The sequence below is a fragment of the Sus scrofa genome, chromosome 1 (genome assembly GCF_054392235.1).
Source record: "Sus scrofa isolate SSC_HxYL_T2T_F1_AM1 chromosome 1, Sscrofa_HxYL_maternal_Yorkshire_Landrace_v2.0, whole genome shotgun sequence".
NCBI classification, from domain to species: domain Eukaryota; kingdom Metazoa; phylum Chordata; class Mammalia; order Artiodactyla; family Suidae; genus Sus; species Sus scrofa.
In genome coordinates this window covers 199322480-199339017 of record NC_139383.1, presented here as the reverse complement: position 1 = coordinate 199339017, position 16538 = coordinate 199322480, and the positions used below count along the sequence as shown (strand labels likewise).

Sequence of the window (16538 nt, the reverse complement as noted above, 5' to 3'; positions counted from 1 at the left end):
CATTATGAAAGAAATAAATGTTAAAGTCGGGTACCTACAAGATAGGGTGGGGTGAAAGGGACGCAGGAGAGTGATGCTTCTGAGTATAACTTTTCATGGAGACTGAATGGATCTTAGTAGTCTACATATTCAAAAAATAAATCAGTAAGAACAACAAGGGGAGAACATCTAACTAAAACTGAAAGAAAATAGAAACAAATGCATCTCAGTGTATTTCAAATGATTACTGTAAACACCCTGAAGGTGGAGAAAAAGAGCCAATCCAAACAATTTTTGAACATGGTTTTTGATTATTTTTCTCAGTCTGGAGCAGAGGGGCATGTGGGGAGAGGAAGTATAAAAAAGAAGTACAACAAACAAATTTGGCACTCTTTAATAGCCCAGTTTTTTGTTGTGTATATAAGGAGCAATCTTGATGCTCCTTTAGATTCAGGATAAGATGGAGTAAATGAGTAAAAGTGTGTTGATATGGTTGGGAGTTAGGGTTCTCAAAGTGGAAGAAGGGACATACAAACACAGAACAGGGAGGCAATGAGGACCCTGTGGGGATGGAGCAGAATTTGAGGTCCTGGTGTTAGTCTTTATTTCTGGTGTGTATATGTGTTTAGGTGCACATGTATATTTGTTAGTATGTATATGTGGATACATACATGTATACATTTCTTCACTCTGTCTATGGAAATTGTCAAGAAGCAAAATTAATCTTGGTCTCTAATGCTGTTCCCCTGTAAAGTCATCAAGTTCCTTGGAGAAATATTTCCCTCCCAGGCTAGGGCAGGGGAGGTCCAAGATCAACCTGGAAACTTGGGTTAAGCTAGAAAATTAGAAAATGCTTTTTAACAATAGGACATATTACAAAGATGCAGGAGCGGGCTCTAAAGGGCTTTCCCTAGTCAAATCTAGAACAATTTGAGCATAAAAACATTATAAACCGCTGGACAAAATAGAACTTTTATGAGCCCATATTCATCACAGAAAATTAGCAATGGAGGAGGTGGGAGGGATCTTGCTCACAGTAGAACACTGATAGAACACTGAGGTCAACGGGTAAATGTGGAGAGAATACTAGAGCTGAACTATGTCATCATTTTGCAGCTATCACAGTAAAGATCAGTTAAGCCCAAAATGCTTGATGGATGCTAAACCCAGGGGGAATTTTTGATAAGGATCAGACTGCATATTAATTGTAAATGAGAACAAATCACTGTAATTATGCACAGAAAAATTGGATGGTATCTCGGGTGATCAAAATTTATGTTACCTCTGAGGGATAGAAAAACACTGTGTCTCCAGATGTGATTCTTTGATATCACCTATGCTGTATTCCAGCTAAGAATATATAACCTCAATGTAATAAAAAGAAAAACCAGTCAAACTCAACACAAGGAGAATTATAGTTTTAAAAAAAAGTAGGCGGGGGGACCTCTGTTCCTTGGCTTGTGGCCCCATTCCATCTCCAGAGACAGAAGTCACATTACTCCAGCCTCTGCTTCCATCCTCACATTTTTCCTGACCATCCTGCAGGTCTCTTGTAAGGACCTTTGTAATTACATTGGGCCTACCTGGATGACCCAGGATAAACTTCCTGTCTCAGAATGCATAACTTAATCATCTTGGTGAAGTCCTCTTTGCCCTGTGAGGTAACATAGTGATGGGTTCCGGGGACTAAGACATGGCCATCTTGGTGGGGGCCATTATTCTTCTATCCACAGGACTGTTGTTCAAAAATGTCAGTGTCATAAGAGACAAAGGCTGACGAGTATAAGGGGCTAAAGAGATGTGACAAGTAAATGCAATACCTTATCTTGGACTGGATCCTTTCTTGGATTGGGAGGAATGTTATAAAGGACATTCATTATCATATCAGCTGACAAAATTGGAACATGGGTGGTTGATTAGATAAAAGTATCAATGTAAATTTATAAATTGATAGCTGTATGGAAGTAATGTAAGAATATATTCCTGTTAGGAAATGCACACTGGAGTATTTGGAAATTAAAGTCCATAACACATGCAATTTAACCTCATGGTTCAGAGGAAAAAACTGTGTACACACACACACACACACACACACACACATATAGATATATTCTTTATTGATTCTTTTGTCAATGGACATTATGTTGCTTCCATGTCTTGGCTACTGTAAATAGTACTGCAATGAACATCAGGGTGCATGTATCTTTTCAAATTAGGGTTTTCTCCAGATACATGCTCAGGAGTGGGACTGCTGGAGCATATGGTAATTCAATATTTAGTCTTTTAAGGAACCGCCATACTGTTTTCCACAGTTGTTTCACCAATTTACATTCCCACCAAAAGTGTAGGAAGGTCTTCTTTTTTCCATACCCTCTCCAGCATTTATTGTTTACAGACTTTTTATGATGGCTACTCTGACTGGTGTGAGGTGATAACCTCATTGTAGTTTTGATTTGCATTTCTCTAATAATTAGTAGTTTTGAGCATCTTTTCATGTACTTTTTGGCCATCTGTCTTCTTTGGAGAAGTGTCTATTTAGGTCTTCTGCCCATTTTTGAATTGGATTGCTTGGGTTTTTTTTTTTTGTTATTGGACTGCATGAGCTGTTTGTATATTTTGGAGATGAATCCCTTGTCAGTTGCTTCATTCACAAATATTATGTCCCATTTTGTGGATTTTCTTTTCATTTTGCTTACAACTTCCTTTGCTGTGTAAAAACTTTTAAGTTTAATTAAGTCTCATTTGTTTTTGCTTTTGTTTTTGTTACTCTAGAAGGTGGATCAGAAAATATATTACTGCAGTTTATGTCAGAGGGTGTTCTGCCTATGTTTTCCTCTAATGATTTTATAGTAACCAGTCCTATATTTAGGTCTTTAATCCATGAGTTTATTTTTGTGTACAGTGTTAGAGAGTGTTCTAACTTCATTCTTTTACATGTAGCTGTCCAATTTACTAGAGTTACTTCCTGAAGATATTTTCTTTTTTCCACTGTGGGTTCGTCCCTCTTTTGTCATAGATTAGTTGACCATACGAGCTTGGCTTTATTTCTGGGCTTTCTACTCCATAGATCTATTTCAGTTTTTGTGCCAGTACCATACTGTTTTGACAGTTGTAGCTTTACAGTATAGTCTGAAGTCAGAGTGAGCCTGGTTCCCCCAGCTCCATTTTTCTTTCTCAGGATTGATTTGACTATTCAGGATATTTTGAATTCCCATAAAAAACTTTTTGAAATTGTTCAAGTTCCATGAAGAATGACATTGGTAATTTTATAGGGATTGTATTAAATCTAGAAATTGCCTTGGGTAGTATAGTTATTTTGACAGTATTGACTCTTCCAATCCAAGAATATGGTATAACTTTCCATCTTCAATTGCTTTCATCAGCATCTTAAGAGTTTTCAGAGTGCAGGTCTTTTACCTATTTTGATAGGTTTATTCCTAGGTATTTTATTATTTTTGATGCATTGGTAAATGGGATTGTTTCCTTAATTTCTCTTTCTTATCTTTCATTGATATATATATATAGAGAGAGAGAGATGCAAGAGATTTCTGTGTATTAATTTTGTATCCTGCAGCTTTACTGAATTCATTGATGAGCTCTAGTAGTTTACTGGTACTGGAAAAGTACCAGTTTAAAGTTTAGTAGCATCTTTAGGATTTTCTATGTATAGTATCATGTCAGCTGCAGACCATTACAGTTTTACTTCTTTTCCAATTTGGTCTCCTTTTATTTCTTTTTCTTCTCTGATTGCCATGGCTAGGACTTCTAAAACTGTGTTGAATTAAAGTGGCAAGAGTGGACATTTTTGTCTTATTCATGATCTTAGAGGAAATGCTTTTAGCTTTTCACCATTGAACATGATGATAGCTATGGTTTTGTCATAGATGGCCTTTATTTATGTTGAAGTAGGTTCCCTCTATACCCACTTTATGCAAAATTTTTTTTAATCATAAATGGGTTTTTGAATTTTGTCAAAAGCTTTTTCTGCATCTATTGAGGTGATCATATGGTTTTTATTCTTCAGTTTGACAACACTGATTGATTTGAAGATATTCAAAAGTTTTTGCATCCCTGGGATAAATCCCACTTGACCAAAGTGTATGATCATTTTAATGTATTGTTGGATTGAGGTTGCTAGTATTTTGTTGAGGATTTTTGCATCTGTGTTCATCAGTGATATTGGCCTGTAATTTTCTCTCTCTTTTTGTGGTATCTTTGGTTTATTATCAGGGTGATGGTGCCTTCATAGAATGAGTTTGGGAGTGTTCCTTCTTATGCAATTTTTTGGAATCATTTCAGAAAGATAGGTGTTAACTCTTCTCTCAATGTTTGGTAGCATTTACCTGTGAAGCCATCCGGTCCTGGATTTTTGTTTGTTGGAAGTTTTAAAATTACAGTTTCAATTTCAGTACCTGTGATTGGTCTGTTCATCTTTTCTATTTCTTCCTTGGTTCAGTCTTGGAAGATCATACCTAAGAATTTCATTGAGAATTTTTGCAAATATGTTCATCAGTGATATTGACCAACATTTCTTCTAGGTTTTACATTTCATTGGCATATATTTGCTTGTAGTAGTCTCCTATGTGTTTCTGTGGTGTCAGTGTGACTTCTCCTTTTTCATTTCTAATTTGATTGATTTGAGCTGTTACCCTTATTTTTTCTCTTGATGAGTCTGGCTAAAAGTTTATCAGTTTTGTTTGCCTTTTCAAAGAAACAGCTTTTAGTTTAATTGATCTTTTCTAATGTTTTATTTGTCTATTTTATTTATTTCTTCTCTGATATTTATGATTTCTTTCTTTCTACTAACTTTGGGCTTTATTTGTTCTTCTTTCTCTAATTACTTTTGGTGTAAGGTTAAGTGGTTTGAGATTTTTCTTTTTTCCTGAGGAGGTAAGATTGTATTGCAGTAAACTTCCCTTTTAGAACTACTTTGCTCCATCTCATAGGTTTTGGATCATTGTGTTTTCATTGTCATTTGTCTCTAGGTATTTGGTTTCCTCTTTGATTTATTCAATGATTCATTTGTCTTTTAGTGGCATCTTGATTAGCCTCCAGGTGTTTGTGTTTTTTAATTTTTTTCTAATAGTGGATTTGGGATTTTTTTTTCCTTTGGCTGAACCAGTGGTATGTGGAAGTTCCTAAGCCACAGCAATGACAACACTGGATCCTTAACCACTATGCCACCAGGGAACTCCATCTTGTTGTTCATCTGTGATCTCATGGCATCGTGGTCAGAAAAAATGCTTGTTATGATTTCGGCCTTTGTTAATCTATTGGGCTTGCTTTGTGGTCCAGTATGTGATCTATCCTGGAAAAGGTTCTATGTGCAGTTGAGAAGAATGTGTATTCTTCTGCTTTTGGATGGAATGTTCTATAAATATCAAGTAATTTCATCTGGTCTAATGTATCATTTAAGACCTGTGTTTCCTTATTGATTTTCTGTCTGGATGACTTCTCCATTGACATAACTGGAGTGTTAAGGTCCTTTTATGGGTGTTAGCACTTGCCTTATTTATTGAGATGCTCCTATGTTGGGTGCATGTGTAATTATAATTGTTATTTATTGAGATGCTCCTATGTTGGGTGCATGTGTAATTATAATTGTTATATCTTCTTGTATTGATCCCTTGATCATTGTGTAGTGTATTTTGTCTCTTGTGACAGTCTTTAAAGTTTTTATTAAATTATAATTGATTTACAATGTTCCTTCAATTTCTTCTGTACAGCAAAGTGATCCAGCCACACATACACAGTCATTTTTTTTTTTCTATTTTCCATCAGGTTCTTACCCAAGAGACTGGATACAGTTCCTGTGCTGCAGAGCAGGACCCCATCACCCATCCATTCCAGATGTAACAGTCTGCATCCACCAACCCCAAGCTTCCTGACAGTCTCCCTCTTCCCCCTCCTTCCTGACAAACAGAAGTCTGCCCATCATGTCCATGATCTTTTTCTGTTTTGTAGATAGGTTCATTTGTGCCATATTTTAGATTCTGCATATAAGTTATATCATATGGTGTTTTTCTTTCTCTTTCTGACTTACTTCACTTAGTATGAGAGTCTCTAGTGCCATACATGTTGCTGCATTTTGTCCTTTTTAATGACTAAATAGTATTCCATTGTGTATATGTACCACATCTTCTTAATCCGTTCATCTGTCAATGGACATTTAGAGTGTTTCCATGTCTTGGCTATTTTGAACAGCACTGTGATGAACATATGGGTCCATGTATCTTTTTCGATAAAAGTTTTGTCTGGATATATGCCCAGGTGTGGGATTGCTGGATCATGTGGTTGTACTATATTTAGTTTTCTGAGATACTTCCATGTTGTTTTATGTAATGATTGTACCAATTTACATTCCCACCAACAATGAAGGAGGGTACCCTTTTCTCCACACCCTCTCCAACATTTGTTATTTATAGACTTACTAATGATGGCCCTTCTGTCTGGTGTGAGGTGGTACCTCATTGTAGTTTTGATTTGAATTTCTCTAATAATTACTGATGTTGAGCATTTTTTCGTGTGTCTCTTGGCCATCCATGTGTCTTCTTCAGAGAAATGTCTGTTTAGGTCTTCTGCCTATTTTTCAGTTGGGTTATTTGATTTTTGCTGTTGAGTTGTATGAGTTGTTTAAATATTTTCAAGGTTAGGCCTGTTGCATCATTTGCAAAGTTTTCTCCCATTCTGTGGATTGTCTTTTCATTTGTTTAATGGCTTCCTTTGCTGTGCAAAAGTTTTTTAGGTTTAATTAGTTTAATGGGTTCTTGTGACAGTCTTTAAAGTCTATTTTGTCTGATGTGAGTATTGCTGCTCCACCTTTCTTTTGTTTTCCATTTGCATGGAATACCTATTTCCATCCACTCACTTACAGTCTTTATTTGTCCCTAGATCTGATTGTATGTTATTTGTTGATTTTTTTCTAGTTGCTTTTAATATTTTCTCTAGTAGACCACATATATATGCTTCTGTTTTTGTATCCGTTCATTCAATCTAGGTCTTTTGGTTTGGAGTATTTAAACCATTTAAATTTAACATGTTCTTATTGTTATCTTATGAATTGTTTTGTATTTTTTTTGTAGGTCTTCATTCTTCCTTTCTTCTTTTGCTCTCTTCTCTTGTGATTTGTTGACTACCTTTAGTGTTGTATTTGATTGCTTTCTCTTTTTGTGTATCTATTGAGATTTTTGGTTTGTGGTTACCATAAAGTTTTGATATAGCAGTTTTTGTTTTGTTTTGTTTTGTTTGCTTTTTAGGGCCATGCCCATGGCATATGGAGGTTCCCAAGCTAGGGGTCCAATTGGAGCTACAGCTGCCAGCCTATGCCACAGCAACATCAGATTGGAGCTGTGTCTGCAACCTACACTACAGCTCACGGAAACACAAGATCCTTACCCACTGAGAAAGGCCAGGGATCAAACCCTCAATCTCAATGTTCCTAGTTGGATTCATTTCTGATGTGACATGACAGGAACCCCATCAATTTCTAGTTTGGATACCATATTTGTGTGTAGATGATTTTCTACCTTTACTCTATTTTTGCCTTTACTGGTGAGTATTCCCATTTGTAATTTTCTTGTTTCTGGTCATGACCTTTTCTTTTACACATAGAGAAATTCCTTTTAGCATTTGTTGTAAAGCTGGTTTGATAGTGTTGAATTCTCTTAGCTTTTTCTTGTCTGTGAAGTTTTGATTTCTCCATCAAATCTGAAGCCTTGCTGGGTAGTGTATTTTTGTCTGTGAAGTTTTGAGTTCTCCATAAAATGAGAGCCTTGCTGGATAGTGTATTTTGGGTTGTAGTTTTTTCCTCTTTCATCACTTTAAGTATATTGTGCCACTCTTTTCTGACCTGCAGAGTTTCTTCTGAAAAATCAGCTGATAACCTTATATGATTTCTCTTATATGTTATTTGTTGATATTCTCTAGTTGCTTTTAAAATTTTCTCTTTGTCTTTAATTTTTGTCAGTTTGATCAGTATGTGTCCTGGAATGTTCCTCCTTGGGTTTATTCAGCATGGGACTCTCTGAGATTCCTGGGCTTGAATGAATGTTTCATTTACCATGTTAGGGAAATTTTAGGCTGTTATCACATCAAATATTTTCTCCAGCCCTTTCTCTCTTCTCCTTCTGGAACCCCTATAATGCAAATGTTGGTACATTTATTGTTGTCCCAGTGGTCTTTAGACAGTCATAATTTCTTTTCATTCTTTTTTCTTTATTCTGTTCCACAGAAGTGATTTCCACCAATCTCATTTCCAGCTCACTTTTTTCTTCTGCCTTAACTTTTCTGCTGTTGATTCCTTCTAGTGTATTTTTTTCTTTCAGTTATTGTATTGTTCATCTGTGTTCTTTAAATCTTCTAGGTCTTTGTTAAACATTTCTTGTGTCTTCTCAGTCTGTGCCTCATTTTTTAAAAATTCATTTTTATTAAAGTATAGCTGATTTAAAGTGTTGTGCCAATTTCTGCTATACAGCAGAGTGACCCAGTCATACATAGAGATACATTCCCTTTCTTATATTATCTTCCATCATGATCTATCCCAAGAGACTGGATTTATTTCCCTGCACTATAAAGCAGGGCCTCTTTGCTTTTCCATTATAAATGTAATAGTTTATCTACTAACTCCAAATTCCCAGTCCACCCTACTCCTTCCCCACTTCCCCTTGGCAACCATGAGCCTGTTCTCTGTCTGTGAATCTGTTTCTGTTTTGTAGATAGGTTCATTTGTGCCATATTTTAGATTCTACATATATGTGATATGGTATTTATCTTTCTATGCTTCATTTAGTCTTATAATCTCTAGTTGCATCCATGGTGCTGAAAATGGCATTATTTTGTTCTTTCTATGGCTGAGTAGTATTCCATTGTATATGTGTACCACATCTTCTGAATCCATTCATCTGTCAATGGACCTTCGGGAATGCTCACCCTGATGAATATTCCCTGGGGCTTCTGCAACTAGTGTTATTGCCCCCATAGTGAACCACAGCCAACTCCTGCCTCCCCAGGAGACCCTCCAAGACCCACATGTAGGTCTTTCCCAGGATCCTGTAGAGTCACTGCTTTGCCCTGGGTCCCAGTATGTGTGAAATCTTGTTTGCGTCATCCAAAAGTGGAGGTCTCTGTTTCCCCCAGTCCTCAGGCCCCACTGGCCTTCAAAGCCAAATGCTCTGGGGACTCCTCCCAATGCCAAATCCCCAGGCTTGGGAGCCTGAAGTGGGGCACAGCACTCTCACTCCTGTGGGAGAACCTCTGTGATACAATTATCTTCCAGTTTGTGAGTCACCCACCTGGTGGACATGGGATTTGATTATAAAAGGAATGTGTAGTTCCCACCATCTCACTGTAGTTTCTTCTTTGTCTTTGGATGTAAAATATCTTTTTTTTTTGTTAATTTCCAGTCTTTTTTGTTGATGATTGTTCAGCAGTTAGTTGTGATTTTTGGTTTTTGTGAGAGAAGGTGAGCTCGAGTCCTTCTACTCTACCATCTTGTCTCCAATCCTGTGGGAAGATAGATTGCTGGCTCATTATGAAAGATATATCTCAGAACAGCCCAATGGAAGAGATGCAAAGGGAAGGTATGGAGTAAATTCTTAGAGCTTCTGTGCCTTTTCCTGTCTGCCATACTCCCCAAATTTCCATGTGTTCCTAGTTCTGGACTTCTGATGGTATCTCTGATGGGATGGATGGTCATTCAGTCTGAGATGTTAGTGCCTCTAAGAATGGGTAGATTTCATTTGTAATGAGACATTCTGTCCAACTGCTGTTAGTTAAAGGAGTTTGGAGGTTCTCTACAGGTTTGAAAAAGTGGAATCAGTGTTTTGGTGACTTTGACCCATTGTTTGCAGCCCTACCTTCTGGTGAAATATATTATAAATTTTCTCTCTGCACATATTCGAGGCCAACTGTCATACCTCCTTCATAATTTGTTTTGTGAGCCAAAAGTTTGTCAGTGGATTCTTCTGAGCCAGTTTTTAAACTGCCTTATGGGATGCATTTTCATGGCATTTAAAATGCATTGTCTGGGAGAACACAGCACTCCAGCTGTGGCCACTCCTGTGAAGAGAGCAGTGGGCCCATCCAGTGGGTTTGATTTTTTTTTTCCTTCCTCCTTTTCCAACCTCTTTCTGCCTTGCCATAACTTGTACAGAGAAAATCCATGCCAATGGAATACATAGATTTTATGACTAAATGAACACATGTGGTTTTGGTACATCCTTGATAGGATTCTGAAAATCTGTGTTATTGTAGTTGCTTGGTAAAAAAGGGAAAACCCTGGAATGAACCCCTTTACATTTCTTCTCTAAGCAGTTGCACAACTGTTCAATAGTGGAATCAGGGCAGACTTTAATTCTAGTTAGTAAGTTGGCTGAAGTGAGGTCCTAGCACCCAGGGACCAGGACCTCAGAGGCAGGACCATGGCATCCCGTGATGAGAAATTTTAGAGCTGCTCTGCTTTTCCCAAAAAGAGAAGTGAAGGCATTGAGGAAGCTCTCGGCAGTGCCAGCTCATGTAGGCTGGCCACAGCCAATTCTGGAACTCTGACTGATCAGGTTCTAGTGTGTCACTTAGAAACTGGGGCAAGGACACTTGTGAGCAGTCTTCTGTGGGGAGTACTTTAATGTTTTAATTTTAACTGCGGGTCATTCCAGGAGTGATCATGGTCACCTGCACCAAATGCTAGTGAAGGAAAGTCCATGCCACTTGCCCTCAAACCATCCTTTCTCCAGAGCATGTGGTGAGGTGCCCTTCCCCACTGCCTTAATCCTTTGTCAGCAACTCAGTGACAGAGGGCCAGCATGACCCGTCCTAGTTGTTCCTCCAGCAGACTTGGAAGGCCAAGCTCTTGTATGAACTCACCAGCCATAAAAATGTCAGGTCACTCAACAGCTGCTACATTTCAGGGTCGAATCACTCACATTCAAGGCAGTAGGAGAAGACTGTTTTCTGTAATAGGCTTTTAAAGAGAATTCCAAATAATGTGGCCTTTATGATGGAGGAGTAACTAACAAAACTGGTTTGGGGGAAGGAAGAAAGGGAGAGAGGGGAGGGGCAGGCTCTTCCCGGGAGCCTGATGACAATCACCTTGCAGAAACTATCTTAATCTGCAAATCCTAAAGTTTATGAGCTGGGTAGACTAATAAGCATGACTAGCTCACTAGTGACCAGCCCTTCCTTTTATTTCTGCACCACACCCCCCAACCCTGCCCCAGCTTCTGAAGTGAAGAGCTGAGAAATAAGGTCCTATTGGTCTAAGAGTTAACCCTGAGCTTTTAGAGACTGGGCTGAAGTCTCAAAGTGTTTTTGGTGATACACCCAGATGTGAATAGACTGGGGCAGTCAGAGGGCCCCATAAGTTATCAAAGGGAGTTTAGCTGAGGGGTGTGTGTGCAGAGGAAGAGGGCAACATTGCATGGTTTGGTAGGGAAGTGTCTGGCCAGCAACTGGTAGGGATACCTCCTTCTCTTCCTGTCCTGTCTTCCCGAGTCATCACTCAGCATTGCAGTCACCTCCTTTCTCCAGGCACCCCTCCCACCCCAGGAGCGTCAGAGTGTCCCTGAAATCTCACTAGTCAGGACTGCTTCTCTAACACTAGAGGCGGGGGTGGGAAGATGGGGGCGAGAACATTAAGGGGATTGTAGAGTACTTTGCCACAGAAATGTCCTCACATGACCATAATGGGTGTAAATGAAATGGGAGAAGGTACTAAAGATCAGTACAGAGCTACTGCCTTTCTTCCTCCACCCAGTGAAATAAACCACAGGCAAAGAAGCAGAGAAAACACATGCTTTATTTAAATGACATGGGAAAATTATACTTTGGAACCTTTCTTTCTTTCCCATGAAAAGCAAAAACACATCAAGATTTGATTAAAATAATGATCTCCATTGTCAAAACCCCCTAGTGTGCAATCCTGTGTTCATGTTGTTTGTTTGTTACCGTGGAAACACACAGTTGATTGCTATGGACAAAAGCATGTGAGGAAAGAGGCCAAAGGTTAGATCTGATATTTTCTGGACAAGACAAATGAAAAGCAACTGACTGGTCTTTGCTATGGAAAATATGAAAATCCTTATAAACTTCCTTCCCTCCAGGGGTTCCAAGCTTTCTCCAAGATAAAGATTTTATAGATTTTTTTTTTTTTTTTTTTTGTCTTTCTGCCATTTCTAGGGCCGCTCCCACGGCATATGGAGGTTCCCAGGCTAGGGGTTGAATCGGAGCTGTAGCCTCTGGCCTACGCCAGAGCCACATCAACGCGGGATCCAAGCCGCGTCTGCAACCTACACCACAGCTCACGGCAACACTGGATCATTAACCCACTGAGCAAGGGCAGGGACTGAACCCACAACCTCATGGTTCCTAGTTGGATTCGTTAACCACTGCGCCATGACGGGAACTCCCAAGATTTTATAGATTTTAAGCCATCTCTTAATTATGGACTCAAAACATTTTTAGACTTCAGTAGAGTTCCTGTTAATAGAGGGAATAGAGATATAAGCCAATACACAGACTATAAATCTCAATGTAGTGATAGAAGAACCCTAACTTGAAATCCAGTTGTTCTCCAAGCCAGTGCTTATGGAACTAAATGGCATCAAGTAGCTGTTCAAGGATGGGAGCACTACATTTAGGTTTTCCGTATCATAGGTAACAGGTGGTGTTTCTTATCAAAAGTAAACAAACAGCAAATTCCCCCTTTTAACAGGTGATCTTTTAAATAATTCTGTCCAAACTGGTTTATTAAAGATGATTCTTTGGCCTGACAAAACCCATGTGAAGTTACAGAAAAGGAACAAAATCCTGAAGAGTTTGAACAGCTTCACCCCCTGAGAGAAGCACATTTCCCTTGGTGATGATTTTCTAGGGAAAACTGAAGACATTCAAGTAAACATAATGATCCAAAAGTTTCGTGTTTTTCCTTGTTTCTATCAGTACACCAAGGGTAGCTGAGGGTTGAGGGGATTCTCTTGTAGCCCTATCCTCCAGTATATAAACACGCAATGGAGGGATATAAAATGTGCCTACCTGGTAGAAGGGTCTTTCCCCCCCAAAGGCCAGTGTAGGAGAACAAAGTAGCTCTTGGATACTGTGCCATGTCTAGTGACTGGCTAGACTAGCTGGTGCACAAATTATAAGGACATCATGAGTCCATCATCCCAAAGAGCAAAAGTGCTTGGGTCCTTGAGCAACGCTGGGAGAATTTGTCATCAACGTGACTTCAGATTGGGTTGAGGATGGCCCAGAAGCCAAAGGGATGTGGGGCCAAGAGAAGGCCCCAATTTTCAGAGGACATAAGACACATTCCTTCTTCTGAACAGGTGAGGTTCCCCATGTTGACTTAGATACCATAAATCCATTCTAGAGACAAGAGATTCTTTTCTGTATCTCTAGTTGAAGTTTCAACAGTAGCTCCACCATGAAACTGTGTAACTGTATACAGAGTTACAGAAAAAAGTTAGTTAACAGGAGGAGGTAACATATGGTAGTCTGTGGACATACTGAAAGCTGCCATAGCAGAAAATTACACCCTTCTAGGTCCAGTCTGTACAAGTTAAAAAAGTATCATTTCTGATTTAGTAAACAACTTTCAGTATTTAAATTTAATAGTGGGAAGTGCCAAGAAGTTTGTTATGGTTCTGTTTTAATAATTCATAGGAAGCATACACATACACCTAATGAATTCATCTCTTTATTGCATTTTGCTATTAAAAAAATGTACAGTCTCATAACACATACAACATTTTTTTCTTGGTACTATAACAACAGTCTTGCACCTAAAGACTAAGTGGTTCCAACTACTAAGCTAATAAGATACAAGACATATAATTAAGTTTACAAATTATAATGCTTTTTCTTTTTGGCATTAATTTAAAAAAAACAAACAAACAAACAAAACTTTAAAAATACACACCCAAGAGAGAAAAGTGGCTACTTACACCAGCACCAATCTAAAAAGTAGGTTGTTTTCAACAATGGCACGTGGAATTACCTGCACACAGCTTTCGGGGAAAGAAACCCAAAATGGAAATGGTAAAGGAGGCCCACCAGGAAGGCCGTATCAAAATGAGGGTGATGCAGAAGGGCGAGAGGAACATGTGACACAAACTTGCTCTTTTATGCAACTCTCCCTTCACTTGTCCATTCCTTAAACTGTAAAACAAAGCCATTTTCAAAGTACAGTTCCAAACTTGAGCCCGATCAAGTTCTCCTGCTATAAATAGAAAAGAATATATATAGAGGCACTTTAGTTAAGGAATAGACAAACCCACCAGCATGTCCCACTCCTCCTCACTTCCAAGCTTTTATTGAGGAAAGTCTCTGTCTGCACTTTTAACGGGGTGTACTTGCAGCCCTTGGTACCTAGGAGTTGGGGGAGTGCGATGTCTGTGGTGTATTTGTGGCTGTTTTATTTGCTAGAGTCATTCACTTCCATCTAATGTGTAGAAAGTTGCTAAGTTTGTAATGAGGGGGAAAAAACATAAAACTGGGGCTCTTGCCAACTCTTAGAGCACTATTTCACAGCTTTCACATAGCGCAGAGACGTTGCCATCTGCGCTAAGCATTATAGTTTATACAAATTATTTTTAAATAGCACAATTCCTGTACAGCACACACATTGGTATTCTGTTCACCCCTTAACATCCCCAATAGGATGGAAGCTCCTCGGGGGCAGGGGCTCTGTCTTGCTTACCACTGTAGCCCTACCATGCCTGGCACATAGTAGATGTTTTAATAAATATTCGTTAATTGACTGAAAAACTCAATTTAGTGAGTAAATAATGTTCTAGTGCAATAGGACAAACTACTCTCTCCACAGGAAACCCAACCACAACAGGATCAATGGAAAGAAAAGAGAGACTCTTAGCCCCACCCCACCCCCCACTACAAATAAATAAAGCAAAGCAAAAAAAAAAAAAAAAAAAAAAGTAACAGTCCTCTTTATATATCATATAACTTAAGGATATTAAGAATTGGTAGGTTAATGGTAAGCATCTATATTTTATTTTCTAATGTTCATTGTTTTCATTCATTTCTCCCTGAGAGCTTTATCTTTTGGACTGAAATTTTACAGGTAGCGTTACTGACACACAATTTAAAATGACAACATATAAACAGCAAACCACTTCAAACATACTTAGAGATAAATAGATCTTGGCATCGCTGTTGGTGGTGTTGACATTTTGTGCATTTACTAAGTATTCTTTAGTCCAGACCTATATTTACAGAAGATGCAGCTTGTCCTACAAAACAGAAAATGTCACACACACAAAAAAAGGCACCCTATATTAAAGAAATTTTTATCTTTTCAGAAAACTCCTTCTTTTAGGTCTTGGGTGGGAAATTTTATTTTTAAAGTGTATCTATCTGTATTGTTAGGACAGTAAGCACATTCTGGTAATTTTGTTCTTTAACCAGAGCATGGATTGCATTTAGATAAATAGTGTTCTTTCCAAAAGCAATGTAGAGAAATCATCAAGAGTGCTTGGCAGAGAACTTGATGAAATTAGGGGGAAACAAAAAATGATGTCCATGTTTTAAACACATTTTAAAAAAAACATCCTGATTGACATACTCCGTAACGCAGATTGTGTGCAAGATGTTCTCAACAAACATTTACAGACTGCATCCCCACATTAGAACATCAGACACTCTAAGCTGGTCCGATCAATTACTGATGCAGTGCACCAGCATCACACCGTCAACTATCAAAAACCATTTTAAATCTATATTTTTCCCACACTAGTTTCACCAATGAAAATAATCTCCAAGTATACCAAATAACCAAGCTTGGAAACCATAAAATATTTCTCAAGCTTTTTTGTTTGTTTGTTTTTTCTTTTGTTTTTCTTTTTAGTCTAGGGAATGTCTCTGTTTCTCTCTTTCAGGAGAGAGTTTTGTGCTTCTGAACAGTCGTCGTTCAGGGGAAGATGAGCCACACTCAATATGAATGCATATACAAAGGGGTTCTGAGCACATACATAAACATAGATTTCTTTTTCTTTTTAACCAAACATATAGGTCTCCAGACAACACTCAGACTTCTATATACATTTCTTAATATATACACACACATACATTTACATACACATTCACACATCCACTCACTCACAGATGAAAGGAGAAATTGCCACTGTTTGGATTGCAAGGCAGTGTAATGAAAAGTTCTAGTCACTTCAAAGGGCTGCTAATGAGCTTTCTAAAAATGTTTTCCAGGAAAATTAGAAATTGAGTTTTGTGACTGGTCTCTCACGGCTGCTGTCTGTCATCTGGTTGGTAATACGCTTGCGATTCCGTTTGAGTTTAGAAAGGTCTTTGTCAAACACTTCTCCTGAGCGCAGAGCTGAAACCAGGTCATCAAACTCTCCACCCTCCTCACTGTTCTCTTTCGCCTTCCTCATTTTCCGTTCCCTTTCACGTTGTTCTTTGAGCTGCGAAAATGGAAAGCAACCTCTTAGAGAAGTGTCAAAACACTGTATTTTGCGTTCAGTGGAGACGAATTCTGTGGAACATGGCCGAGGCTCGGTCACAATGAGTCATGTTCACTGACAACTGCCGTC

The 16538-nt window shown here is 38.5% G+C and overlaps 1 protein-coding gene and 1 long non-coding RNA gene across 8 annotated transcripts in view; one reads left to right on the top strand and one right to left on the bottom strand.

Moving 5' to 3' along the window:
• LOC102167425 (uncharacterized) overlaps nucleotides 1-16538 on the top strand; it is an 85308-nt gene that overhangs the window by 49829 nt on the left and 18941 nt on the right. The window contains exon 3 of one of the 3 annotated variants that reach the window (XR_014820280.1): nucleotides 5761-11876. The exons of the other annotated variants lie outside the window; for them this stretch is intronic. This is a non-coding gene — a long non-coding RNA (uncharacterized LOC102167425). Of the gene's footprint in view, nucleotides 1-5760; nucleotides 11877-16538 lie in introns of those variants that run through there. 3 annotated transcript variants of the gene reach the window in all.
• Nucleotides 13654-16538, bottom strand: part of DAAM1 (dishevelled associated activator of morphogenesis 1) — a 175713-nt gene continuing 172828 nt past the window's right edge. For all 5 annotated transcript variants that reach the window (XM_021102688.2, XM_084982491.1, XM_084982494.1 and 2 more), the window contains one exon: nucleotides 13654-16409. In XM_021102688.2, the coding sequence (XP_020958347.1) occupies nucleotides 16200-16409 (210 nt within the window). In that variant the 3' untranslated portion in view covers nucleotides 13654-16199. The remainder of the gene's footprint in view (nucleotides 16410-16538) is intronic.